Here is a 27,479-nt window from a genome sequence, read left to right on the forward strand (position 1 = left end):
GGCATATGGAGTAATGAAAGCGCAAGTTTCCCCCCTGCCCTTGAGCTATCTTTAGGAGGCGAGAGGGTAGGTCATTCTGCAATGCCTCAGTTCAAGTCTTAGCCCAGTACTGACACATTATCAACAAGGGAGCCAACTTGATATGTGATACAGAGAAGTCTTCTAAGAACAGGTGCAAGACCACAAACGTTTCACAGCCAGCAGATAGGAACTTTGTCACCACTACCATTGGCTCCATTGGGCAACTGAGTAGGGTTTGTGCTCCCACCACTGAGCTATCCACTTCTTCCCCTGCTTTTTACCCAGCTGGCGTATTCTGATAAACACGACTAGCTTCAGGGATTCTACTCCTCAATTCTAATGACAGGTCACAACCTTAATGTAATGCTGTAGGGTTTGGGATTTTTACTGGAGGGATCTTATTATTCAGAACAGTTGCTTCCATTTAGGGTGGACAAAATATTTAGTTGGCTTTGGTCTAATCTCCAGCCCACTGTGGTTTTGAAAGTGTGTGAGACAAGGCCAGGTTGAGAGGAAAAGGAAAAGAGACAAGCCTTAAAAGAAAATCCAGCTCCAGACAGAAGCCCAAGTCAGCAAGCGTGTTAATGTAAAGAGACAGCCCTTTGATTTTCAGCTGCGCACACTCCTCCTCCAGACTACAGTGTTTCCAAACACCAGACTAGTGTAACTTCCATTAAGATAGAAGTATGTGTAAATGAGCAGCATGCAGCTCTATTCCCAGGAACAAAGCAGGGCTGCACATTCCTGGAATACCAGAGAGGTTTGGGTTTTTAACAAACAAACCTTCTGTGGTCCTCAAGGCTCCTATATTTGGTTCAGATAACCCTGGGCGTTTAGCAAGACTGAATTAAGTCTGATTTAAAAAAACCCCAACCTTAAATAAACCAGACTCTCAAACAAATTGTATCTTGTGTTAGTTAAGACACGAGATTTTTTCCAAAAAAGAAAAGGAGGACTTGTGGCACCTTAGAGACTAACCAATTTATTTGAGCATGAGCTTTCGTGAGCTACAGCTCACTTCATCGGATGCATGCTGATTTCCACAGCATGCATGGCGATTTCCACAGCATGCATCCGATGAAGTGAGCTGTAGCTCACGAAAGCTCATGCTCAAATAAATTGGTTCGTCTCTAAGGTGCCACAAGTCCTCCTTTTCTTTTTGCGAATACAGACTAACACGGCTGTTACTCTGAAACCTGAGATTTTTTCCATGGTTAAAGGCTCCATTGATCCTTAATCTAATGCAACCTGAACAGAGGCAAGAGAGATCTCTAAATAGTTAAGGATGCAATATAGAAATGGTACCCCTTTTCATTAATGTCCCCTTCCTCCCCCATATGTTTGCCTTTTACACAGGGGCATTAAAAAATGTCACTAAGAAAATGCTGCAGGTGTGTTAGACTCACAAAGGTTGATGTAGTTCAACCAAAGTAGTCACCCCTGCACACAATTTTCTCCCCTGCCCTTTGAATCTGCTTTCCACAAACCTAAAGCTAGTTGGATCCTCGCAAAGAACATCCATTCTCTGCTACAAGTCAGGACTTGGAGAGCTTGGCGTAAAACATAGCCACACCAGAAGAGGTTGTGAAATATTTATTTTTCATAAAACAAGGTCATAATTGCCAAGGTGTAACAATCAAAAAACATTTCCAGGGAGCCAATGGCACAGTGCATGGAAATGTAGCCCCTCACCCCCCTTGTGGTGTGATAGTAAAGGCTGAAATAGAAGGTATTTTACTCTTTGTGGGGCCATCTGATAAACCAGTTCCCTTCTCTAGAAAGGGAGAGGACAGCACAAGAGGTGAACACGGGGTGTTATCTAATGTAGTAACCCACAAGAGATTTAAGCACATGACAGAATTTGACTCTAAGGAGACTATTCACATGCTTGAAATTAAACAACGAGGGCCTTGGTTAACGCTGCAATACCACTGCTTTGGTTCCCACCCCTACAAACAGTTTGACAACCAGAGTAATCTGAAAAGGGTCAAGAACCTTGCAAGACTGCCAAGATATGCAGTGGGGGAAATGGAGTTTTTTGTTGGGTTTTCCAATTATAAACTGACTTTTCAATTATTGGAAGCCATGAAACTAATCAGCAGACAAACTGGAATGGACTTAGTCCAGGGTCCGTATTGGTCAGTGAGCAGAATCACATGGTGAAGCAATGCCAGGTTGTGACTGATAGGGAGGGCTATCAAGGAGCCAAAAATCGCTTGTTTAGTACCTCAGCATCAGTTGCCTAAGTGTTGCATTGGACGCAGAACTCACCTGGAATTGCAAATTCTCGTTTCTAATCCAGCGGTTTCAGGCTCTGGTGGTGGTGGGGGTGAAATACGCAGCCAGGCCACAGCTGAAAAGTCCACCACTGAGGGCTTGTCTACACAACCGCGCCGTGTCGATCTAAGATACACAACTTCAGCTACGGGAATAACGTCACTGAAGTTGACGCACTTAAATCTACTTCCTGCGATGTCTTCACTGCGGTAAGTGGATGGCTGACGCTCTCCCGTCAACTCCGCTTGCACTTTTCGTTCTGGTAGAGTACCAGAGTTGACGGGAGAGTGCTCAGCCGTTGATTTATCACGTCTAGACTAGACGCAATAAATCGACCCTCGCTGGATCGATCGCAGTCCGCCAATCCGGTGGGTAGCGTAGACAAGCCCTTAGTGCGTGTGTGAATCAGACAGAAGAGAACAATAGTTCTCCCTCATGGTAAACATTATGCTTGACTGGGCTTTACTTACTATTTGTGCCATTTCCCCCTCATCCCTACCAGCACAGCACAAACGTAAAGCATTGACCAGGACTGTCACAGGATACACCCGCCACCATTACATCTCCAAGACCAGGCGAGTAACAGAGCTATGCTTCAACTAGCAGAGTCACTTCATCACTTGGCATGAAACGGTCAAAGAATAAAGCCTCATTTTTATTAGTTCAAGAACATCAGGATATCGTTGCAAATAGCTCCAAGTGCAACTGTTCTATTGCTCCCGTGGGGGATTTCATAGGAGGTGAAAAGGATCTAACAAATTATCCCGGGCTGGCCTGTGCCCTGAAGAAACTCTCTCATAGTAACTGCATTAATAAAAGACCTGAACCTGATCAGTGCTAAACATCAAATACAGAACAGTGACTTTCCCACAATACACTGAGCAGGGCCTCACATGGCAAGCAACTGCTTGGGCCAGGGTCAGACTGCTGGTGGGATTTCCCCCCCCCAAGTCCCTATCTCTCCCTACTGCTGGCTAGCTCAGCATTCCATCCACTGCCCGGTCTGTCTACTTGCCTCCTAAAAACTGCCCGAGGTGCCAATCTCCACTCACTTGTGTGCGGTGACAAGAGGTGCAGAACCAGGTAGGCAGAAACTCCACAAGCAGAGAATGGCCACTGGCCTGTTTCTGACAGATCATGATGTTACTGGTGATACTGTGGCTTTCCCTTTAAATGTAGAGCCCCAGGCCACTGAATGCCTGCCATAGAGTGAAGTGCTGGGGCCGGAGACCCCAGGAGTGAACTTGTCAAGGAAGCAGCAGGACCCCTCAAAGGAGCTCATGGTCCCATTTTCCCAGTCCTGCCATTAGTGGAACTGGAAGGGAAGGTAATTCATAGTGCAGTCGGTTCTCTCCCCCACAATTTACAGGCCCTAAAAATCATGCAGCCGGCCCTGGGGAGATGAAAAACTCAAAAGACGCCGGTTCCTCAGGCTTAAAAAAAAAAAAAAAAAAAAGCAAAAGCAAAAGCTCTTGAGGGGCCTTTCCCATATAGTTCCACGAAGAAATCCTGACGCCTTCAGATTTGCTGCAATGCCCCTCGGGAAATCCGATCTGCCTGAAGTCCCTTAGTGATTGTGTCCAACAAAGCCTGAGGATTCGCAGAGATAAGAGAGATGTTCTACTACTCGGGGTTTCAGGTTGTCTTTCCTTGTGGCAGCGGAGAGGAGCCCATGTCCAAGAGACCGACGAGCTTCACAAGGACTCCGATACGAGCTGCCTGCCGGCAAGGGAATTCCTAGAAACCAGCTCTATGGGACTGATCTCCTGCCAATTTCTTGTCATTGCTGAACTGGATAGATGAGAAGGATATGGATACATCACAGTGGCCTCTGGTGCAGTTTATTTACAATGGAACTCAGTGCTGGAGAACATCAGGATATTAACAAGCAGGAAACACACTGGCAGGGGAGAGAAGAATATCACTGCGCATTAAATCTCAATGATCCTCTGTAAAATTCAAATCCACACCACCCAAGGTAACTCGCTAATGCTAATAAAGCTGAAACTTAAAGGATCTAAAATGTAGGTTAAGTCTTCATGGGCAATATCCCAGTTAGGTGCATGCAGGCAGAACAGCAATTATAGATACACAGCTCTCACTATTACTAGTTTTATCCTGCTCTCTATGGCTTAAAGCAGCAGACCGCAGTAGGTATAACAAACTGCCCGTCCCTCAGATGCACCTCTCTCGAAGCTGCTGTCAAGTACAACCATGACAGCAGCAGCAGCAAGCTAATGCCTTATAATCCTCAGCAATAACTTGCCAAAGCCTGCTACAGACTTAGACGCAGCATAATGTTGCCCTGGCGACTTCTCCCGCTTCCATTGCTTTAAAACATATCCACATCCTGTACCCTTTCCTCAGGCTTCCGATTCATATTGTTAATCGTTCTACATTCCTCCCGCCTTTCACCCTGAAGAGCATGGGATGGGTTCACCCACTCATCGATACCACTTCCCCTAAAAACACAGTCACCTCAGGGGTGGAACACGATAACTTTTGTGGCCTAGTAACTCTGAACCAACGTTTTTCTTCCTTAAATCTTCAGGCGGAATTTTGGGACAGAGGAATTATTGCCCATGACATGTGGGTTAACCCGCCTTTTCTCACAGATCTGTAATGACAGGTGGCCAGAACAACACTGTTTCACACCTCATCTGAATGTTGTCCCTCCGGCAGCTCAATGCCCCCTCCCAACAGGTCAGTATTGCCTGTTGTAAATATGATTAGGAGATACTGGGAGTCGACATGCAGCAGCCTGCAGAGTTCATTCACCTTCAGTGTTTCTTCTACATTATCTCAGCTCATCCACCGCACTGCCAGGAGAGGAGCTTTGGCTCCTGAAGTTCATTATGATGGGAGACTACTTTAGACTATTGTGGGTGACACAGCCGTGAGATTTGAGAAGCAAAGGATGCAGCTTTAAGCTTTAAATGTATGTTCTTGCTAATGTTTCTTAGCAGGAGGAAACATGCTGGAAATTGCATTTTTCCATGACAGAGATCCAGATTACAAGAACAGCCATAGCGATGCTTAGAAATTGGAAGATCTTCTCCACCACATTACGCAGGTCATTCTTGGGTCCTAAACTATTTGCAGTGACTGGGTCTGTTTAACAAAATTCAATGCAATTGCTAGTTTTGCCCCATCAGGGATAAGGATTTCCATCACAAAGAAATAAATCAGCTAGGTCAGGCCCACATCTTCTCCTCCCTCCAAGTCTGAGTGTTTTATTATCACAATTAGTAAGTTCAAATATGAGACGTTTAGAGACGGTGACAGCTTTACACACTGAACATGAAACACAATACTGCCTGTGATCTAGGCTGCATACTGACATGCTGCTTTTAATGTTACATTAAAGCTCCAAGTTGATCCTTACTTCCCTTTCCACCCAACCACTTGTTATACTCATCTCTCCCCACCCTGGATGCACACAAGGAATGCAAGGCTTCCTGCAGGAGTCAGGAAGAGAATCATGCAACCTGAGGACTCAGAGATCCTTACCACTGAAATCCACCAATTGGTTCTGTAAACCGGTGACGGATCAAGAAAGTTGCAACAGCTTCAGCAACCTGAAGGGAGGTAGGGGGGAAGGAATCAGAGTTTAAAGGGACATAGTCAACTTGAAGCCTGGTCAGTTTCAAAATTTAAAGTAATTCAAAGTACTACATCTTCCTCCCATTATTTTAAACTGTTCCCCCGCCCCCCCACCTCTGTGTGAAACATCTCACAAAGGGGATAAATGTCTATATAATACCAAGGACCCAGTGAAACCGACCATGCATCAAGTGCACAATTGAAAAAAAAATGTTTTTTTCACCATCTTCTTCAGTTACAGTAATTTAGGCATGTACTATAGTAGGTAAAAAAAAGACAATTGTGATTTAAGTTGGTGTCGCTTTAAGGATTAGCTCAGAGCAGCAAATTACTTGTATCACGCTTTACAAATAACTTTTCTTCCAAACATCTCATGGAGATAGGTAAAAATATCTTCATTTTACAAGGGTGAGGCACAGAGTGGGTAAGTGACTCAAAGCCACACAAACAGTTAATAATAGAGCCGAGATAAGAACTCGGCCGTTCATTTCCAGACGTGCTCAGTCCACACCACCATTCTATTTACTGGCACACTAGCTTGAGTGAAATACTAAAGTGTCACTGTTTGTCAGTACATAAACTGCTACAATAATGTTTATACGACGTTTTCTAAATTTTAAACTTAGTTTTAATAAGACATTATCCCTCTACGAAAGCAGCCACCTGCACTGAAGGCTGGAGGGGGAAGGGAAAAGCTGAGGTAACCCAAGAGAAGTTAAGGATGGAAAATCCCATGCCACATTATAACTACTGTATCATTGAGTCAGTTATATACCACCACTGGCCCCCGACGCAGGTAAAGCTGTAACGCAGGTGGGACCTGTCTCCCCACAAGCAGACTAAAGTCTTGGCCAGTCCAGGCTCTCAAGGCAGCTTCAGGGATATGATTTAGTCCCATCTGCTCCATCAGTAACCAGGTCCCCTTATAGGTGTGGTGCACGTAAGGCCTATGAGGTTTGCCCTCGGTTTTGTATTAGTGATGGACCCGTTTTGCATGTAACTCGTAAACGGACTGCTACCAAAGCTTTGCGGCTCACCTTGTCTGGAGCATCTTCGTGGACTGCATGGCCACACTGAGGGAGGACTTGCATCTGGAACTTTCCTGCAGACCAAACAGTCACTGCAGCTACTTTTAGAGTGAACGTATCCCTCCCTGGCAATGACTCAGGCATGTGTTACATGCGACCGCAGAAGCCAACCCCTATAAACGCTAAAGGCAGGGACCGAACTTGTTAAGGTGCAAAAATATTCTGCACTTTTATGGGCATTTCTACTAGAGATCTCAAACTCTTTACAAGTTAGCCCCACTGTCGTATCTAGCAGATGAGGACTCAAGAAGCTATGTTTGACACCAGATGTCAAACAGCAGCATATGGAGAACACAAAGCTTCTGCAGGAGGCAAGAACTTGCCTTCTTACTTGTGCAGGAGTCTGAATTAACTACAGCCATGTTCACTCACTATCTTCCTAATCCTTAATTCCCGAGAGCTCTGTATTAAATGCCATCCCATCTTCCTGACGTGAATGTAGCTGTCAAACCTACCACACCAGGACCTTTATCCAATCATCCATTTTCCCTTCCAATATCCAACTACCAAAGAAAACAGTGATGGGGATAGGACGGGGAAAGATGCTAATGTAACTGTCAAGCATTATTAGAGGTGGTTGTTGTAGCCGTGCTGGTCCCAGGACATTATACAGACAAGGGGCGAGGGAATATTGTTTATTGGACCAACTTCTGTTGCAGAGAGACAAGCTTTTGTGCTTACACAGAACTCCTCTTCAGGTCATAAGCTCGAAAGCTGGTCCAGTAAAAGATATTACCTCCCCTGCCATGTCTCTCAAGCATTAGTAGAAGTCTGCCAGCACCAGAAAGAGAGATTGTTTCAGGTGGCACCAGGTGGTGCAACTAGGCACAGTGGGATGGAATTAAAAGAAAACAGACTGAAAATCAGGAAAAGCTTCCTAACGGCAAAACTGAAAATCACAGAATGATCCCCACGAGACATGACAAGGCCCCATCACTTGAATATTTAATACCAGACTGAACAAAAGCAATATGACAGCCCTGCATTAGCACCAGGGTGATTGGCAAGATCTAATAACTCCTCTAGCTTCCATTAGAGAGAATCACAGACAAGGGATCACACTGTTACGCCGGGGATTAACTACATTCTTTAATGCTGGTTTGTCTCAATACAGATTGCCCTGGCCAGGACCATTTCAGCCTTCTTCTCCAGCTCTCTTTCACTCTCTGCAACATAAACTATCCCCTGAAAGAGCATTATAGCTAGCAGTATTAAATATTTACCTTGCATCTGTCCAATTGTTAGATCTTTATCCAGCCTGTCAACACCTGGAATAAAGCAAACGGATGTGTTGGGGAGAAGCCAGGGAGAGAGCGTCTAGTCAGGTCCTGCTAAGACTTTGCAAAAGATGTTTGGTGTGAAAAAATGGAATAGAAACAGCATCTCGACACTCACTAGACTGTTTCCCTGCTGCACATCAGGAGCATACAGCGACAGGAGAGGATCGCTGCCAAAAACTTGAAGGAACATTCATCCATCCATCTTCCCAGACATCTTTAAATGGCACTCAACTATGGGAGACTCAGTGTTCCCTATCACAGGGGACTGGAGGGCAATAGGGATTGGTCTTGGAATACTGATCCTTTCACCTTCAGGTCACGAGTTCAAATCCAGCCCAGGTCTGCAGTAACTAAGTAATTACTCCCATGGGTTGGCTTGGGTCTCAGTCCTGTTCCTAGCAGAACATTAGCTCAATTCTACAACTGCAACACCTGCCAGACAGCTGAGGCATAGTATCACAATACGCATATCTAATCCCACAATTCCCATGTGCATGTTGCAGAGAGACAAAATGACTTGCCCAGTCTCTCAAAGTACATAGAAGGGCCAGGATAGAATCCAGACCAGTATCTTAGCACAGTTTTGCCCTTCCCTCCTCTAAAACACAGGCTGAATGTAATCAAAGTGAACGACAGCTCGAACTAAGGAGAAAAAGGAAACACCTACCCGCTAAAAGCAGCAGCTTTGGAGTAGAACAACTGAGGAAGAGGTTCGATAAGCCCCTGAACCACCCTTCCCAGTACTTTTCGGTTTTCGACAGTTCGATTCGCCATGTATACAGATGTTCTTTCTTTGTCTACAGGGGGGACAAAGAGCTCAGCATTAGTATTCAACCGAAATGAGCGTAGAATAAACTCAGCAAAGCGCCACTTGGAAGACAAAGTAAAAGCACAGAGTCAAATGCAGACGTGACTCTAACGTCAGTTTGCCCCCCATGTGTGGCCCTAACTAGGCAACCTTGCTCACAAAAACTGGATCACCCTCTTAACCCTGAACGTGCTTGCTCCATGTCACAGTAAGTTAACGGGGCTGCACATGCTGTATCTGGGGTGTTGAGCAAGAGAGGCCTTCCATTTCCAGACTGTCAGTCTGCCCTCTTTCACCGGAACTAAAAATTCACACAGAAAGACACCTGGACCTGTCCTTCCACGAAGCCTGGGCAAGACTCAGTTTTGCAGCACCATGCACGAATAGCTTTACATGTGGGAATAAGCCTGTTAGGTCACGTGGTCTACACCACCGAGCTGAAACTGATGAGCCTTTATAATACGATGAAATAGAGTCAGGACCCAGCACATAGTGACTTACTGGACAAGAGAGTAGTTCCTTTCTAGACCATGTACAATGGCCACGTTCATGAACATCTAGAAACACTTTCAAGTGGTAACTCACAATGTAGCCAGCAGTCCGAGACCAAGGCCCAAACTCAGACCTGGGGCAAGCAATGAGGTCGCAGGAGTTACTCCTGTTTACACTGAGGCCCTGAATGAGAGCTGAACAATTGCTCACTGTTCCTTCTTTGGAGAACTTTTACATGTCCCATAGGCACCTAGCTCCATGGAAGCATCTCCTTTGCTGGCTGCATGGTTGCCTTCTTGCTCCCTATAGATTGCCAGATACCCTAGAGAGGAAGAGGCTAGTGAAGACATTAGTTCCAGCAGAACACAGTGAAAACTCCCCACCTCTGTATCATCTTCCTTCTTCCTTTTGTTAACAGATCCTCTTCCTTCATAGTCTTCTTCCTCTTCCTCCTCCTCCTCCTCAATAATCCCTTCTACTATAGCTTTAGGGACCTCAGGACTAGCAGCATCTTCACACCTGGTAAAATAGGACTGGAAATTGATTCCTTTTCCATTGTGAAAAGCAACATCTTAACGATTCTAGGAGAGACCACCTGCACCTAAAGGATAGAATTGGCTCTCTCAGAGAGACTGGCTGATCTGAGGCTCTACCACATCAAGGAGAAAGAAAGGAAGTGTCCAGGTCAAATGAGCAAAATTAGGTTTTTTTATGACAATACTGGAATATAAACAATAGAAACACCTGATGCTGCTGGCAAGCATCATGTGTTGTATAGGATTACAGTGCAATACACAGATTACTTTCATCACCACTCAACTCCACCACCTTTGGAGTGCAATGGACAGCTATTTAACAATGCACAGCAGCAGGAGGACAGCAAGTGAAAAGTACTATATTCAGTTGAATTGTCAGGAGGAATTTTGGGGCCAAATTTCTGAAGGGGCATCCAGCTCGTCTACTGGTGTGAGCACATCTTTGCATGGGCCACTGCACACCCATTGTTTTGCGCTCTATCATTTGCATGTACAAATGGCTTTTGCACAGTAAAAAAAAAAAAAAAAGTATCCTTGATGGGTAATTACATTCTACCCTAGTGAAATTTTGACTGACATTCCTAACCATAGGAACGTGGATGGTTGTAAATGGTTTAGTACTACTTTCCTCACCCTCTGTGGTCAGTCTTGGCAGGTAAGTTCAAGGAGGACCGGATATCTGCTAGAAGATGGATTTGATTTTTTTTTTAAAGTACACTTATGCTCTGTTACCGATTTGGGATCTTAAAACATTTAAGAAGGTTTTAGAAAACAAAACCTACTGTTTGATTTGGCCAACCATAGAAACTCTGGCCGATTCGAGATTTCTTATCTGTCCACTTTTTACACTAGAAAAAGAAAAAGGGAAAAGGGGGAAACAAAATGGTCAAACATCAAGGGTCAATTGCATACGTTAATCTAGTATAATTCAATATTTAATAGGTCCAGTAATAATAGGAGCACTCCCAAGTTCACCCTGCGAGCACTCATCTCGAATACAGAGATGTGGCATACAAACACTGGAGTTCCCAGCATGCTATGATTATCAAGATCTTTATATGGCTCTCACATCACTGTGATCGAGCATCTCATAAACATTAATGACTATCTTCAGCAGTGAAGTATAATGCCCACTCTGAAGATGGGGGAATTGCATTGGTAGTCAGGAACAGAACTCAGGCCTCTGGTGCGCCAATCCAATGCCTTAACCACAAGACCACCCTTCTTCCAAGATCAACTGCAGAATTAACAATACAATGAAGATTTTTGAAGAGTATACAAACTTGCACATTACCTCCACTCAATTGCATTCTCAATTGACTTGAACGTTTTGGGACGACCTCGTAAGAAATTCTGCATGCTGTTCAACGCATCCATGGCTGTGCCTAAAAACAAACATTTTGACTTAAATGAACCCAACATCTGACAACATCCTTGCAACAGTTCTCAAAGATCTTGGCGTATGACAGTGTGAACTATGTGAGGGAGAGAACTGAGGAAAATTTCATGATTTAAGATAAGTTGATTAACAGAGTTATAGTCGTGAACTATACACAGCTGCTCCAAACCAGCTTTCACACAGTTTTTCCAAACAACTGGTTTCCAGGTCAGCAACTCTAAGTTCTTTGCTTCCCGCATCCACGTTAACAGCTCTTACAGGTATTCTATCATTACAATAAATCTATCAGCAAAACCTCCGTTAGCTGTAACAGTATCAGGGCTTGTATAGTTTTGTACACTGCTGCCATTAGAGGGTGAACAGGTCTGATATTTTAGGCAGAGAGCAGTGGTGACACTATATGGTTCAGTAAGACACTCCCCAGCAATCGTGGTCCTGGTTATAAGAATGGGTGTTGCACAGCAATCATGATAAACAAAATCAAATGGAAAAGTCCAGCTGGGAAAACCAAAACAAAAGGCTAAGGTGATGCTAACTATACCATACAATAGCTGGCATAAGAGAAGAGAAAGCTTCATACGGTTAACACAACTGAGAAAGACCTCCCAGGCCCAACAAAGTTAATAGGGAAGGAGAGAGGAAGACAGAACATAATAGATGATACTGTCCAAGGAGATAACAAAAAAAAAAAAAAAAAACACTTACCTTCCACGACATCAATCATGCAAAGACCCAATAAACTGGGTACCAAATTGGATGCTGCTGTGTGCACTGCAATGGCCCCACCCATACTGTGCCCAATCAGCATGATTGGAGGTGGGAGGTCCCCGTACATAGCTTCAACCACGTTTCCAACATCTCTGGCAAAGGAAGAGAGACAGAAGGTTGGCATTCTTTCCCAATGTGTTTCTGAAGCAGATTTGTAAAAACACACCAGCAGGGGAATTGAAAAATTCAATATGAAAGACTTACGCTGAACCCTCTGCTTTTATTTCCTACTCTTCCCTAATACGGAGTTTCTTTGCACATTTGCCTTTTAAGTTAGATCATCTGCCCCAATAGTAATAGATATGGAAGTCTAGTCTCTTATCAGTGGCCAGGGATTCATGAAAGCCCTCAAAGCACATGCTTAACATTAAACAAGTGCTTTCCTGAATCAGGGATATAAGGATGTAATTCCCATTTCTGTTAACAGGAGATGCTGTCTAAAGTGGGAGACTAGACCACCCTGCCCCAGGTCTGTGGAGCACAAAATAAACTACAGGTGAGGTGAGGGAACTAACCAATTCTCCTGCTTTCTCAGCCCTAATCATTGAGAACCTAAACAAACACCAGCCACCAGGATTGCAAGAGGTTGGGGATATATAACAGAAGCAAAACGTTCTCTCTCTCTCTCTCTGGAAGATAAGCTCTTTGGGGCAGGGACACTATGAACCAGTATGAAGCCAAAGAACCAAGCATATTGTTATATTCAGGTTCTTATAACACTTGTCACTGCAGTATCTGAGCACCTTTTGGAAAGAGTATAGTAAGTAGTTTAAGGGACACAAATAAAAAAATGCATACAGGCTTTCTTGGCTGTAACAAAAATTTTGAAGGAGAAGGTAGTTAAGGACATTGAGGTCAATGGTAAATGGGACAAAATACAACATGGTTTTACAAAAGGTAGATCGTGCCAAACCAACCTGATCTCCTTCTTTGAGAAAGTAACAGATTTTTTAGACAAAGGAAAAGCAGTGGATCTAATTTACCTAGATTTTAGTAAGGCATTTGATACCGTGCCACATGGGGAGTTATTAGTTAAATTAGATAAGATGGGGATCAATAGGAAAATTGAAAGGTGGATAAGGAATTGGTTAAACGGGAGACTACAACGGGTCCTACTGAAAGGTGAACTGTCAGGCTGGAGGGAGGTTACCAGTGGAGTTCCTCAAGGATCGGTTTTGAGACCAATTTTATTTAATCTTTTTATTACTGACCTTGGCACAAAAAGTGGGAGTGTGCTAATAAAGTCTGCGGATGATACAAAGCTGGGAGGTATTGCCAATTTAGAGAAGGACAGGGATACCCTACAGGAGGATCTGGATGACCTTGTAAACTGGAGTAATAGTAATAGGATGAAATTTAATAGTAAGGAGCGTAAGGTCATGCATTTAGGGATTAATAACAAGAATTTTAGTTATAAGCTAAGGACGTATCAATTAGAAGTAACGGAGGAGGAAAAGGACCTTGGAGTATTGGTTGATCATAGGATGACTATGAGCCGCCAATGTCATATGGCTGTGAAAAAAGCTAATGCAGTCTTGGGATGCATCAGGAGAGGTATTTCCAGTAGGGATAAGGAGGTTTTAGTACCGTTATACAAGGCACTGGTGAGACCTCACCTGGAATACTGTGTGCAGTTCTGGTCTCCCATGTTTAAGAAGGATGAATTCAAACTGGAACAGGTACAGAGAAGGGCTACTAGGATGATCCGAGGAATGGAAAACTTGTCTTATGAAAGGAGACTCAGGGAGCTTGGCTTGTTTAGCCTAACTAAAAGAAGGTTGAGGGGAGATATGATTGCTCTCTATAAATATATCAGAGGGATAAATACCAGAGAGGGAGAGGAATTATTTAAGCTCAGTACTAATGTGGACACAAGAACAAATGGATATAAACTGGCCACTAGGAAATTTAGATTAGAAATTAGACGAAGGTTTTTAACCATCAGAGGAGTGAAGTTTTGGAATAGCCATCCAAGGGAAGCAGTGGGGGCAAAAGATCTATCTGGCTTTAAGATTAAACTCGATAAGTTTATGGAGGAGATGGTATGATGGGATAACATGGTTTTGGTAATTAAATATTCATAAATAGGCCCAACGGCCTGTGATGGGCTTTTAGATGGGGTGAGATCCGAGTTACCCAGGAAAGAATTTTCTGTAGTACCTGGCTGATGAATCTTGCCCATATGCTCAGGGTTTAGCTGATTGCCATATTTGGGGTCAGGAAGGAATTTTCCTCCAGGGCAGATTGGAAGAGGCCCTGGAGGTTTTTCGCCTTCCTCTGTAGCATGGGGCACGGGTCACTTGCTGGAGGATTCTCTGCTCCTTGAAGTCTTTAAACTACGATTTGAAGACTTCAATAGCACAGATATAGGTGTGAGGTTTTTTTTGTAGGACTGGTGGGTGAAATTCTGTGGCCTGCGTTGTGCAGGAGGTCAGACTAGATGATCATAATGGTCCCTTCTGACCTAAATATCTATGAATTCAACATATGTATTGGGAATGGGTGACAGGGGATGATAATGATCTGTTCTGTTCATTTCCTTTGGGGCACCTGGGGGAAGACAGGATACTGGACTAGATGGACCTTTGGTCCGACCCAGTATGGCCATTCTTATGTTCTTATGTGTTAGGAACACAAAGAGCATTGTGCCTAGTGCATGACAGTCACAAAGCAAGTCTGACTAGCTTGTTTTCTCTGTCCAAGCTGAGAGATTAGAAAAGCAAGCACATATAGCATCAGTAATGAAGAATAATTTAAGGTATTAACAGGTAAAAAAATTACTTAAATATCTGATTTTTTTTTTAACCATTTCCTTTGAAAATGCAGGAGGATTTACAAATCTGAAAAGTTAGTGACAGTTTAAAACTCCAGTTTAAAGACAAATTGGAAATAGCTTTCAAATCTATCATTAGGAGGGTAGGAAGGTTTAAAATGAAGGCTGCCTATTTGTTTGGTCCCATATTAGAGCTGCTCGAGATCTGAAAAACGATCATTGCATATGGCAGCTCCTCAGGACACCAACACGCACATCAGGAGCTGACAGGATGTGAGAAACAGCAATAAGGTACACAGCAAGTCAAAATCTATTTCACAGATGGCCTCCCTGGAACAAACCAAGCAGGTCTGTTAGTATGAAGGACTGTAACCTTCAGGAGAATCTCTCTGCACTAAATGTGGGCATTATATAGTATTTCTAGTGGAAGGTAATTGCTTCTCTCACAGCTTGTCACAAAAGAAGGGTTTGCATTCAGAAGCAGGTCACCGCAATTTGATTAAGCAGCTCTCACCATGCCTGAAAGTCTCATTCTGTGCAGGACATGTTTTCTCGATGTAGTGGTTCCAAACTGGGCATGAGTCACACTTCACCTTCACCCAAGGGTGAAGGATAGGTATGGAAAAGGAATCTTTCAAGGGAAAGAAAGCTGACCCACATCAGGATGGATAAGAAGCGTTATTTGAAATACAGGCTGAAATAAAAATGGAAAGGGGTTTTCCCTGTATTTAAGCCATGCACGGTGCACCCAGATACTACAGTGAGTAGAGTAATACAAGAACCAGACCCTGAACTGGTGTAAATCAGTGTGGATTCAGTGGAACTACACCCATTTACACCAGTTTTCCATCTGACCCTAATGGTGTGTATTGTGACCTCTTCCAGGAACAATGAATAAAGGAGAATATGAATAACTGTCTCTTCCTGACAAAATTGGTAAGCTATTGGGCAGAGAGGAAAGTTGAGAAGACATGGTTGGAGGCAAAACAGAAGATCAGGAGAAGCAAGGGTGGAATGAAGAAAGTCTATATGCTTGCTGTTCTTTTCTCAGAGGCATTTAAAAGCAACGAAATGAGTCCACGGGAAGGTCAAGGCTGGGGGCTAGGGCTTAGAACAGACAGACAGTCATGGGAGTTGGAAGCACAGGCTGAAGTGCAGTGGAGAAGGTGGAGCTGGGGATGGAGACAGTCACAGGGGAGTAAGATTGGTGTGGGAGCTACTGTGCAAGTGGAGAAATCACGCTCACTTCTGTCTTTACAAACATCAAATACTAAGAAATAGTGTAAATGCCACATTTAGGATGAAAAATTAAATTATTCCCCCCCAAAAAACCATGACATTCCAGAAGATCAGTGCATTCCTGCAGTGTTAAATCTCTCACAGTGCAGAACATGACAGTACAGTAACAAATAGCTCTCCATCAAAATTTGCATTTAACAGAGAAAAATGTAAAGAATACCACACTACATGTAAACAAAAGTGGCTGAGTGAACACTGCAGTAAAAACTCAAATTCAACGGTTAGCTTTGATGTTACATTAATTTTTTTATGGAAAGAGTTGGAGAATTTTTTAAAAAGCTTAATTGCAGATGGCTTTTAACTGAGGGAGTTCTTTAAAAAAAAAAAAAAAGACTAAAAAGGGGAGAAAAATTCTGATGTGGGTCCACAGCATTACCAACTTTAAATGTTCATAACTTTTAAATCACAAAGGGGAATTTCCTCACCAGATTTACCTTTCACTGAGATCTACAGAACAAGTCAGGTCTGAAATATCTAGCATCGACTGTTGGAGTTATGATTTCAGCTTGCGCCTAACCTGGTGTTGCTCAAACTTTCCAAACAGGAAGGAAAGTTATGATGAACTAAGGGCAGGTCTTCAGTACCCGCCAGATAGTGATCGATCAATCGCGTCTAGACGAGACACGATAAATCGATCCCCGAACACGCTCCCCGTCAACTCCGGAACTCCAGCTCGCAAGAGGCGGAAGCGGAGTTGACGGGGGAGCGGCAGCGGTCGACTCGCCGCCATCTTCACAGCCAGGTAAGTCGACCTAAGATACACCAACTTCAACTACACTGAAAAGTGGAACTCAGCTTAAGTTCTAGTGCCCCCTTACATGACTGGCATGTATGATGTCTTCATAGAAGGAAAACTGAAGGTGGGTAAAAAGTTGATAAGAATGAAGGAACAAAGAATTGAGAAGATAAGGATTTGGGAAAGTCTGAAATGGCTAAAGAGATTGTAAACTTCCATACTTTGACATAGTTTCTGCGGACAGATCTTCAGGATTCCTAACTTTTGTTTCACCTGCGAAGCAAAAAACAGGACACATCAATTCAAAAAAGACACTATTAAAGCAGATGAAAAATCTTCAGAATCCTCAGGATTTAAATAGGAGCAACTATGAGCCCAGATAATAGTTTTTCTGTATATATTTACTCAGTAATCACAACTGTGTTTGCATCATCTCTTCACAGTCATCTTGGATAATTAAAACTACAAAGATTCATAAAAATGCTTGGCACTTTATTACGTTGTAGTTCAGAGGTGGGAAACTATGCCCAAATAAAAGTCATATATTGGCAATTTAAGACTGCGGATCATCCCTAGGTTCCTACGAAGTGGACTACCTACACAGTCATCTTTTACGTGGTCGTTGGGCTCACCAGGACTATTGATCCCAGTGTGTATGGGGAATCAAGGTGGAGCATCATATGCAGGCATGTGGAATCTCTACTTCTATATAACAGCAAACACTAGCTTTATTGTGGAATTACATGGGCCACATTCTTTTCATCCCTACCTTAGTTATAATGTAGCAATGCTTTGATTATTTCATAGGTAGTCTATAAACTCAGTTTTTTGATGGCGTAATTCAGTTAAATCTAATTTAAACACAAATGTAAAAAATAACTAGTAAATTGAAATATACTGGAACATGAATTTGATTGTAAGTCTAATTACTTACCATGACTTCTGAGATCTAAAGCCACAGTCCTACACTGAATCCTGTTAATGATTGCAGACTGCAAGAGGGGACAAAGATATACAGTTTGAAAACTGCCACACCTCATTTAAGAAAGGGGATCACAATATTAAATGAATCAATGCAACAGAAGCAAAAGCCAAGATGGTGTGTCAAAAAGAAACTCAATTGTCAGTGACCGTGCTGAAGCAAGATTGGACATGGGGCACAGAGTAGCCATGAAATCAAAGTTGAAGCAAGAATCTTTAGTATAAGTGATCTTTAAATTAGTAAATAAAAAAGCACCACCCTTTTCACCATCAGTCAACTGATTACCAAGGATATTCCCCCTACCCCCCACTACATTCCATATCTCAGACAAATGAGAAATCAAATTTCTTAGGATAAGAGTTTCAATCTCTACAACACCTCTGAAAACTGAAGTGCAGCAATACCATTATACACATGGAAGTGATACGTTCCCTTCCAAGCCCCCACATGTTCCAAAATTAGCACTGCCTCCACAGTAGGCAAGAAGATATAGCAGCTGCTTTACAGCACAGACTCGATTCGCTCTCAAAGAATGGAATTTTACAGTAACACTGAAATATACCAAACGGAGTGTTCTTGTCCTCCTCTGGGTTACTAACAAATTATGATGCTTTTTAAAGTAACACCAGGCTAGCAATAAGATCACGTCTCATTATTTGTTCCTGCCATCTAAATTTACATAAGTTATTTCACGCACCATGGTGATTAAGTGGCATTCTGTGCTGAATAAAAGGCTTCAAAAATAGGATTGTGTGTTGTGAAATCAATCGCTGAAATCGTGTCCCAGTGGTAGTGGTGAAATCTGTTAAAAGGCTCTTAAAAGAAGGAAGAGCAAGAGAGCACCATCTACCTGATAGGCACAGACTGACAGTTACACTGACCTGAAGTTTCAGAACTTACTATATTCAAGTCCAGGGAAAATACACTGCTGGACCAAGGGCCTAAAGACAGTATCTCATAACCAGTAGGGCTAGAAATGAATGCTTTATACCATTCAGATATGAGAATCCCTTTCTGTCATTGATGTAGAACATTCATTTCTGACCCAGCATGTCATGAGATATTGGCCATTAAAATGGTGTCTTTCCGATTACTTTTTCCAATGGGTTTCCTTTTCCCAATTCTAAAATAATTGTGGCAGCCACAATCTAGAGAACAACTACAGCCAGAAACGATTTTAGACCATTTAAAAATCAACTTTTAACCCCGGTTTGCCAATGGTAAAAAACGAAGCATTAATTTAACAAGCAGTTTGTAAGGTCATCTGCTAAAAAAATCACAATGTAAGAGAGTAATCTGAATGATGTGATAGTAAGGGAAGTTCTCTCATGACCTTGACTTACCAGAACAGAACTGCTTTGGTGAGACAAGAACAAATACATCCATGACCATTACATTTACCAATAAGTTGTTAGACCAATGAGCAGAGAGAGAAAGATAGGTAGATTCTGCTTGTAGTAATTTTATTTAGTCTTTACCCATACAATTATTTTTAAATCCCCCCCCCCGCCCCATCATCCTAAACAGTTAACATATGAGCAAACTTTCATTAAAAAAATATACACAGGGAACAAGTGGATACTGACAGCAGAATGGAATGGACTAACTGTCTTTGTAGTTTTCTCCAGGTACAGTTTTTGTGAGTCTAGGGCAAAGTCAAATGACATGCATGCTATACACTATTTAACTGCCAAGTCCAGAAACTGCATAGATAATTGTAATACTAGAAGTTACAATGGTATAACTCTGGAGTTTCTTCTACTGAATTTAGTGGGGTAACTCCAGATTTGCTGTGCATCATGGTGTAACAGATAGTATTTAAACCGATCAGAAGTAGAATTTTAGAAAGGATGGAAGGTTTCAGAGTAGCAGCCGTGTTAGTCTGTATTCGCAAAAAAAAAAAAAAAAAAAAAGTACTTGTGGCACCTTAGAGACTAACAAATTTATTTGGGCATAAGCTTTTGTGGGTAAAAACCCCCCATTTCTTCAGATGCATGGATTTCACTCCATGCACCTGAAGAAGTGGTGTTTTTTAATCCACGAAAGCTTATGCCCAAATAAATCTGTTAGTCTTTAAGGTGCCACCGGACTCCTCGTTGTTTTTATAAAATTCAATAAGAAAGTGCTGATTTGAAAAACACTTGCCCCACATTGGAGGTCAAACTTCAGTTGACAAGATGTGTGTCAACTCAGCCTATACATGCAAAAGAACTAACCTAGCCTGTCAAATCATCGTGAGGCACCTGACCCAATACCCCACATCTCTCAGAATTTTAACACCCCACCTCTTAGCTGATGACTATAACATGATTCATGGTGAGGTATACAACCTCTGTTTTATTCAGTGGTGATCATCTTGGGACTCCGAAATGCTTGCAAGCTGTTCATTCCCCTTAGTTGTGTGGACCTTTATTCATAGTGTCTAGAGTGTCACTTTGTACTGGCCTAACTGCACGAGGACCAATATCACAGTGAAAACTGCATGTGACTGGCGTGTACCTGATCTGTTTAAGGTTTTTATAAAGTTCACAGATACTTCACTAAAAGTTGCCCTAGAAAAACCTTAGACAGACTAGATCAAGAGATGGAGAGAGACCCACCTACCGGACCCAAGGTCTACAATTAGAGTTGCTGGGTTAAAGGTCAGGGTCCCAAGTACAGCCACACATGCTGCTATTGGTTGGGTTTATAACCTGTAGGCTTTATATATATATAAAAAATTTGTTGGAAGGGAAAGAGTTAAGCCATGAAACTTGCTCCCATTGACACAACATCAGGTTGGGTTTCAGTGTTTCTCAAGCATTGAGGCTTTCTGAATTACCATTCAACCTGGTCATAATGTGGCGTCATCAATGCCACACCAGTACTCTCAAGGTAAAAAGTCAGATAGCTTAAAACTTATTCCTCTCCATTAAAGGTTGTCAATATCATCTTCCGGTTATCTGTGGGAAGTCAATGTGGGGAAAAAAGGTTGGTATAATTGTGACGAGCAAGATCCTGGCATCTCAGATTAAAACAGGTCAGAGGCACGGAGACTGCTGTTGCTTTGATGAAGCTCCACATCCTAATTGTTGGCAGACGCTCGGCCTTTGATGCGTTTTGTTCATAAAATATATTTACTGCTTGTGATAAAGATTCCAAATGCATGAGTTAGGCAGATTAAAAGGACCTTTCTGAATGATCTATCCCATGCTTAGCAGGACTTCATATTTTCATGTCATTCATGGATGGAAGACGCAACATTTGTATATATCTACTTACATTGAACACAGCCCAGGAAAGAGCAGAATGGCCTCCACCATGCAACAGAAGTAAGACAGGGCCCTCCGATCCACTTTTATAAATTCGAAAAGTGTATGAACAGTTAAGGACAATGTTTCTTAATAAAATTACCTGAAACAAACTACTGAGTTAGACCGTTAACAGCACATACAAGGTTGCCACCACTTTATTATTACTCACGGACATAAGAAAGCCCCAATTCTGCCTTTGGTTCAACTTAAATAGGTTTGTACAGAATGATGGCCACTGATGAGGAGGAGGAAGGTGATGGTGATGAGGAAGATAATTGCTAACATTTCAGGTTGTTCAACAAGGGATGGTGTGAGTATATGGATGTTCAGATGTACATTCTGTGTTACTGTCATCTACCTGGCTGGGTTAGAATGTTTGCTAAATGTATTAATAAACTACTGTAAATACAGAAGGGTTCCTACAGTGCGAGTGTTGCAACTGTGCACATCAGGGTTCACAACTGAACAGTAATTTTAATACTGGGCCTGATCTTGGGACAAGAACCTGTCACATCTCAGAGTGATAACTGGGAATTCTTAAGTAATCATATTAATACATAATCTATAGATCAAGCTACAAGTAGGAGCAAAGTTTAGCCCATGCTATCCACCTACCTTCACTGCCTACCTCCCCATCATCCCATACTCTATTATATTCCTTACCTCCTCATCACACCCCCTCTTCTCCATGAAAATAGTAACTGTACGTAACGTGTATCAAAGAAAGCAAATCAACAGGAAAAAATGAAGTTAAAAGCTTGGAATGCTCAGGATACTGTTGGGGACCACAAACTGGCATTTTGTCTACTACACTCTCCCATCACTTGTCAGAGGAAACAGACAAACCTATACATGTCACTGTGGGCAATAAAATTACCCTTGTGAATCCATGAGTTAGTATAGTGCCTTCGTTAAGGTAGCTGATGTCTCCCTACAGCATATCTGCATATGCTGGAAAGCCAGCTAAAAAAGCAGCAATCACGAGAGCAGCGGTTTTCAACCTGTGGTCTGCGGATCCCAGAGGGTCCCACAGACTACGTCTAAGATTTCCAAAGGGATCCACACCTCCATTCAGAATTGTGTAGGGGTCCGCAAATGGAGAAAAAAAGATTAAAACCCACCGATCTCGAGGTAGTGTGCGCCAGGGATAGGACACTGGACTGGGAGTCAGGAGCTCTGGGCTCTAATACCCAGCTCTGCCCCAGATTGATTGGACAAGTCACTTCACTAGAGCTGGCTAAAATACAAAATTTCTGTTTCAAGAGAAATCCTGACATTTTGAAAAAGTTTTTTTTTTTTTTTTTGAGGGGGAGGGGAGAGGGGGCGGGGATTGGAACAAAAAGTAGAAATAAAAAATGAAATGGAGCAGCCAGCAGCACCTGACTCCCAGGGACCTGCCAGAGAGCAGGGAGCTAGAATCCGACAGCCCTGGCGCCTGGCTGCATGGCAGGGAGCCTGACAACCGTGAGAGTTCCAGTTTGAGAGGCTCCCAGACTCCCGGCTGCTGAGGAGCTGGGGAGATTACCACTGGAATGTTTCAATTTCAATGAATTGGCATATTCTGTCAAAAAATTTCCAGCCAGCTCTACATTTCACCTCTGCTCTTTTCCCTTCTACCCTTTGAATGTCTCATCTATTTAGAACGCCACCTGCAGGCCAGGGACTGCGTTTACTATGTTTTTGTGCACTGCCTAGCGTAACAGGGCTCCAATTTTGGTTAGAGGCTGTAGGTGCTACTGTAATACAAATAAGTCAGTAGGAACTCTGAAACCTGGGAGAGCTACCTAATCTATGCAGAACACGATTCAAGAGAAAACAATGGACAGTAGTGACAAGTGAAGTAAGTAAAGTCCTATGGAAGCAACCTGAGTAATATTCCTTAATCACCCTGGATTTGTGCTGGAGATGGCCCACCTTGATTATCATACACATTGTAAGGAGAGTGATCACTTTAGATAAGCTATTATCAGCAGGAGAGTGGGGTGGGGGGAAAGAAAACCTTTTGAAGTGATAAACACCCATTTTTTCATGATGTGTGTATAAAAACATCCTCACTGCATTTTCCACTTTTATGCACCCGATGAAGTGAGCTGTAGCTCACAAAAGCTTATGCTCAAATAAATTGGTTAGTCTCTAAGGTGCCACAAGTACTCCTTTTCTTTTAATCATCTAATGCACCACACACACTTCCGGACCTACAGAAATAATGGCTCTTGGCTTTGGATTGTAATTTGGTTTCCTATCAGCCTGGAAAGGATTTACTTTTCCTGTCTCACTTCGCAGTTGAGACCTGTTTAAGTTATACTAATTTGTACAAAGTTTAACCTATAGAAATGCTACTTTGCAGGTCTCCAGCACGTCTTATTCAAGGATCTCAAAGCACTTTATGAACAATAAGTAAGGTTCACAAGAACCCTGACCGGCAGGTGTTGTTCCCATTTTATAAATGGGGAACCTGAGGTAGAGAGAGAAATAGCTTGGCTAAGGTCATTCAGAGCATCTGTGGCAGAGCCAGGTAAAGAACTCAGAGCTCCTTATTCCTGTGCATTAGCCTTCTTTTTGTTCCCCTTGCTCCTGAAACTGAATGGTTCAAGGGATTTCCTTGGCAGTTGGACAGATTCATCACTTGGCTCCCAATGGACAACCAGAGTGGGCAGAGTAAGAGAAGGCACTCAGGAAATGTACTGTTTCAGAGCATCTCTCAGGCAGTCTCTACTGGCAAGGTTTTTCAGAATCCTGGGCAGAATTTAAAGGTGTCTTCGTTCCAGGAGAAGGATGAGGTAGCACCAGAGAAGCTCTCAACCTAGCTACGGATCTCCTCTCTCTATGGAAAGTGAGTTCCTCCCACATTCCCAATTAGCATGCAGCCAGTAGTACATTGCTAAAGGGCATCACTCATCCACAGGCTGAATGAACATGGTGAAGCGTAAGAGGAGTTAAGCGTCTTTTACGGAAGAGAGAGGTTTTCCCCTGGTGAATTTGGTGCTAGTGAAACAGTGTCTCCAGATGCCTGGCTCGCTCTCATCCCAGTACAGATACATAGTGTAAACCTCTCCCACACAGCTGTGCCAATGCACCTCAATCCTGACCTGCACCTAATCGTGTTATCCTTGTCATGGCCTGGACTCAACAGAATGATGATTGTACTAAAAACTGCAAGGTTCTTGTGCGATGTTGACAAACCCGCACTAGAAGAGTGGCCATCCTAGGAACTTGAACTAACCCGACAGTCAACTCATTGTGTGTGCGTGTATTAGAATTTGATCTCACATTTTCAGAGGAGAAAGGCTAGAGCATTAACACTATTACCTAGGTCCCATGGACACTGTTTTGAATGACCAAACATTAACTGAGGCGAGAAAGCAATACCAAGAAGCCAACTTTTCTAGATATTTTCCCTCTGCAACCTAATTGTTGGCACACAGATGTTGCCTGGGGCAGTAGCATTGATTAGCACAAAGGAAAAGATGGGTAATAGAGGGAACAATTAAAAAAAAAAAAAAGTAAAAGAATCCCTGAACCTCCAAGATACACAATCCCACCAGTCACTTGAGATCAGGAAGAATTCAGTCTGGGAACAAAATAAAAGGATATATCCTTGCCATTTTCGTTTTCAACCACAACATCTTCCATAGATTCAAAGTACTGGCTCCAAGGGACTGGGGAAAAGTCTCGTTTCCTTCCAGGACTGCAAAACAAAATTTTTTGCAAGAGTATAAGTATTTTATAATGCTTCACTTCGAAATTGCCATAAGCTGATGAAACAGCATGTTTTAACAATATACATGTCACAGCAACACTAGACAGAGGGTTAGGATAGAAAATGAAGGATACTTTGCCTGTAGTTCCCTCATACAGTATTAACAGTTTTATAGTCATTAGCCAATCACATTTACCTCCCATTAGGTTTCTTTGCGGCAAATCAGAGAGAAACAAAGGACAGAAATAGAGGAAGCTGTGAAGGTGAGAATGCTTTCCCACTAAGTGATACTGAACAAGACTTCTTAGGATAATGAAAAGGTTACTACAGACAGGTCAGAGTCTATCCTTAATCTTTGTGCAAAGTTCCACTAACATCAGGAGTTCCACTGTTGATCGAGAGTGGCATACAGTCCTAATTTTATGCTTCAGCCCAAGGACCATAATTAAAAATGGAATTTGGCCATCTACAAAAACCGTCTTGATGCTTTTGGCTTGAACAGTAAAGAGTCAGCCACTTAGCAAGGGTGATCTTTAATCTAGCATGGCATCTAAATCAGGGGTTCTCAAACTTTTGTACTGGTGACCCCTTTCAAATAACAAGCCTCTGAGTGCGACCCCCCCTTATAAATTAAAAACACTTTTTAATATATTTAACACCATTATAAATGCTGGATGCAAAGCAGGGTTTGGGGTGGTGGCTGACAGCTCGTGACCCTCCCATGTAATAACCTCTCAACCCCCTGAGGGGTCCCAACCCCCAACTTGAGAACCTCTGATCTAAATAAAAATATTCTACATCTGATAAATCAGCGTTTGTGATGGGATCAGAACTGTGCCAACAACAGTCTCCTCTTGTTATACAGTGTAGTTAGTACCAATGAAGATAATCTAGAAAGAGGATGCAAATTTCACTGTGACTGACAAGATAGTGCAGAAACTATGGAATGAAAAGTTAAATATAGTGAGGTATATGGGGATTTACCTATTTAATGCCTATTAACATTAATGGGAATAGAACAGCTAAATCCCAGGCTGGAAGTTTACACAAGACATAGGCGCTGACTCCGTGGGTGCTCTGGGGCTGAAGCACCCACAGGGAAAAATTTGTGGGTGCGCTGCATCCACTGGCAGCCAAGCTCCTCTTACCCCCCGGCTTGGCAGCATTAGCATGTTCGGGGGGGGGGGAGGGGAGGGGAAGGAGAGGGAACGTGGTGCGCTCAGGGGAGGAGGGCCGAGCGCTTACAAGAAAAAGAGGGAAAGTCGGGGCCTATGACACAAGAGAGAGTTTTAATAAAAAAAAGTTCTCTGGAATCTATTTTAATCACATAAAACAAACATGTACGTACACAGGTCGAATATCTAAATGCTGTATGTACTGCAGCATTACCAAAAGTTATACTGAAGTAAAATATGATTAACTCCACAAGAGCCAGCAAATTCAGAGTCTATGTTTCCACTTATATATTGTCCTGCTGAGCCTTTGGACTGTGAGAATTTGATCGGTGTGTTAGTAAGTACTCTCCCAACTGCTTCTTTGCCTGTTACTGGAGTGTTATCACAGGAGCAGCATAGATGAAACTAATAGTGAGATAAAAATCAAGCTGTCAACATCTTGCCTAGATTGTTTAGGCAAAGAGATATTACAGGGGCATTCTGTACTAATGGAAAATACCAAAACTTTATTTTTCAAATAATTGGTTTCCCCTGGTTGACAAATAGAACATTCCATAATACAACATACCATTAGGAAGGATATTACTCTAAAAGTGTTCCTCAACCTTTTCAGATTATTCGAAGTAAAAAAAAAAATCTTCTTGACTCACATAAAAGAATAAAAAAATATATGGAAGAGTATCAATGCTAAGCCAATATAATTAGTGTGTGTTTCGAGAGGCTGAAAGAATACTTGACATTGAAGGGCAAGGGAATGTCGAAGCAAGTTTTTGTTTTAGATTTTAATAGAGTTTTAAATGTCTTGCAAGCCCCTGGATTACCTTTTGTGAATCCCCTGGAGGTCAAGACCCACTGCTTGAGAAACACAGTTCTAGCTTCACCAAAAAATTCAATGGCCAATTGAGTGATCCAGTTGGCTGAATATTCCTAGGTATTTAATAGCACACATGGGAGAAATATAGCCCAGAAAACAGATGGTTTCACAATTAGATATCTGCAATCATTGTGAAAGTACTCCATGAAAGAGCATTGTACTGTGTAACCAGGACTACGTATACCTGAGAGATTCATAAGGGAGCGGTCATCGGTACAGAGAATAAGAAAGGGTCTCTTTTCATGCTAACACTACTGGCTTAGAAAGCTATTCTCTAACAGTGGACTAAGAACAGAAGCCCAGACATCAATGGCTGGATTGAACAGATTCAGATGATGTATACAGGAAATCGTCTGTTCCATCAGGTCCATAGAG

At 42.5% G+C, this 27,479-nt stretch overlaps 1 protein-coding gene across 1 annotated transcript in view; it reads right to left on the minus strand.

Moving 5' to 3' along the window:
* Window positions 1–1,599: 1,599 nt before the first annotated feature.
* The window catches only part of PPME1 (protein phosphatase methylesterase 1), a 42,443-nt gene continuing 16,563 nt past the window's right edge, over window positions 1,600–27,479 (minus strand). The window contains exons 2-14 of the mRNA XM_037878989.1: window positions 24,950–25,043; window positions 21,324–21,416; window positions 18,015–18,072; window positions 17,302–17,353; window positions 12,210–12,364; window positions 11,400–11,490; window positions 10,888–10,953; window positions 9,953–10,088; window positions 8,937–9,066; window positions 8,213–8,257; window positions 6,939–7,003; window positions 5,809–5,876; window positions 1,600–4,198 (exon numbers count right to left, since the gene is read on the minus strand). Coding sequence (XP_037734917.1) covers window positions 4,180–4,198; window positions 5,809–5,876; window positions 6,939–7,003; window positions 8,213–8,257; window positions 8,937–9,066; window positions 9,953–10,088; window positions 10,888–10,953; window positions 11,400–11,490; window positions 12,210–12,364; window positions 17,302–17,353; window positions 18,015–18,072; window positions 21,324–21,416; window positions 24,950–25,043 — 1,072 coding nt within the window. The 3' untranslated portion in view covers window positions 1,600–4,179. The remainder of the gene's footprint in view (window positions 4,199–5,808; window positions 5,877–6,938; window positions 7,004–8,212; window positions 8,258–8,936; window positions 9,067–9,952; window positions 10,089–10,887; window positions 10,954–11,399; window positions 11,491–12,209; window positions 12,365–17,301; window positions 17,354–18,014; window positions 18,073–21,323; window positions 21,417–24,949; window positions 25,044–27,479) is intronic.

The sequence above is a fragment of the Chelonia mydas genome, chromosome 1 (assembly GCF_015237465.2).
Source record: "Chelonia mydas isolate rCheMyd1 chromosome 1, rCheMyd1.pri.v2, whole genome shotgun sequence".
Taxonomy (NCBI): Eukaryota; Metazoa; Chordata; order Testudines; family Cheloniidae; genus Chelonia; species Chelonia mydas.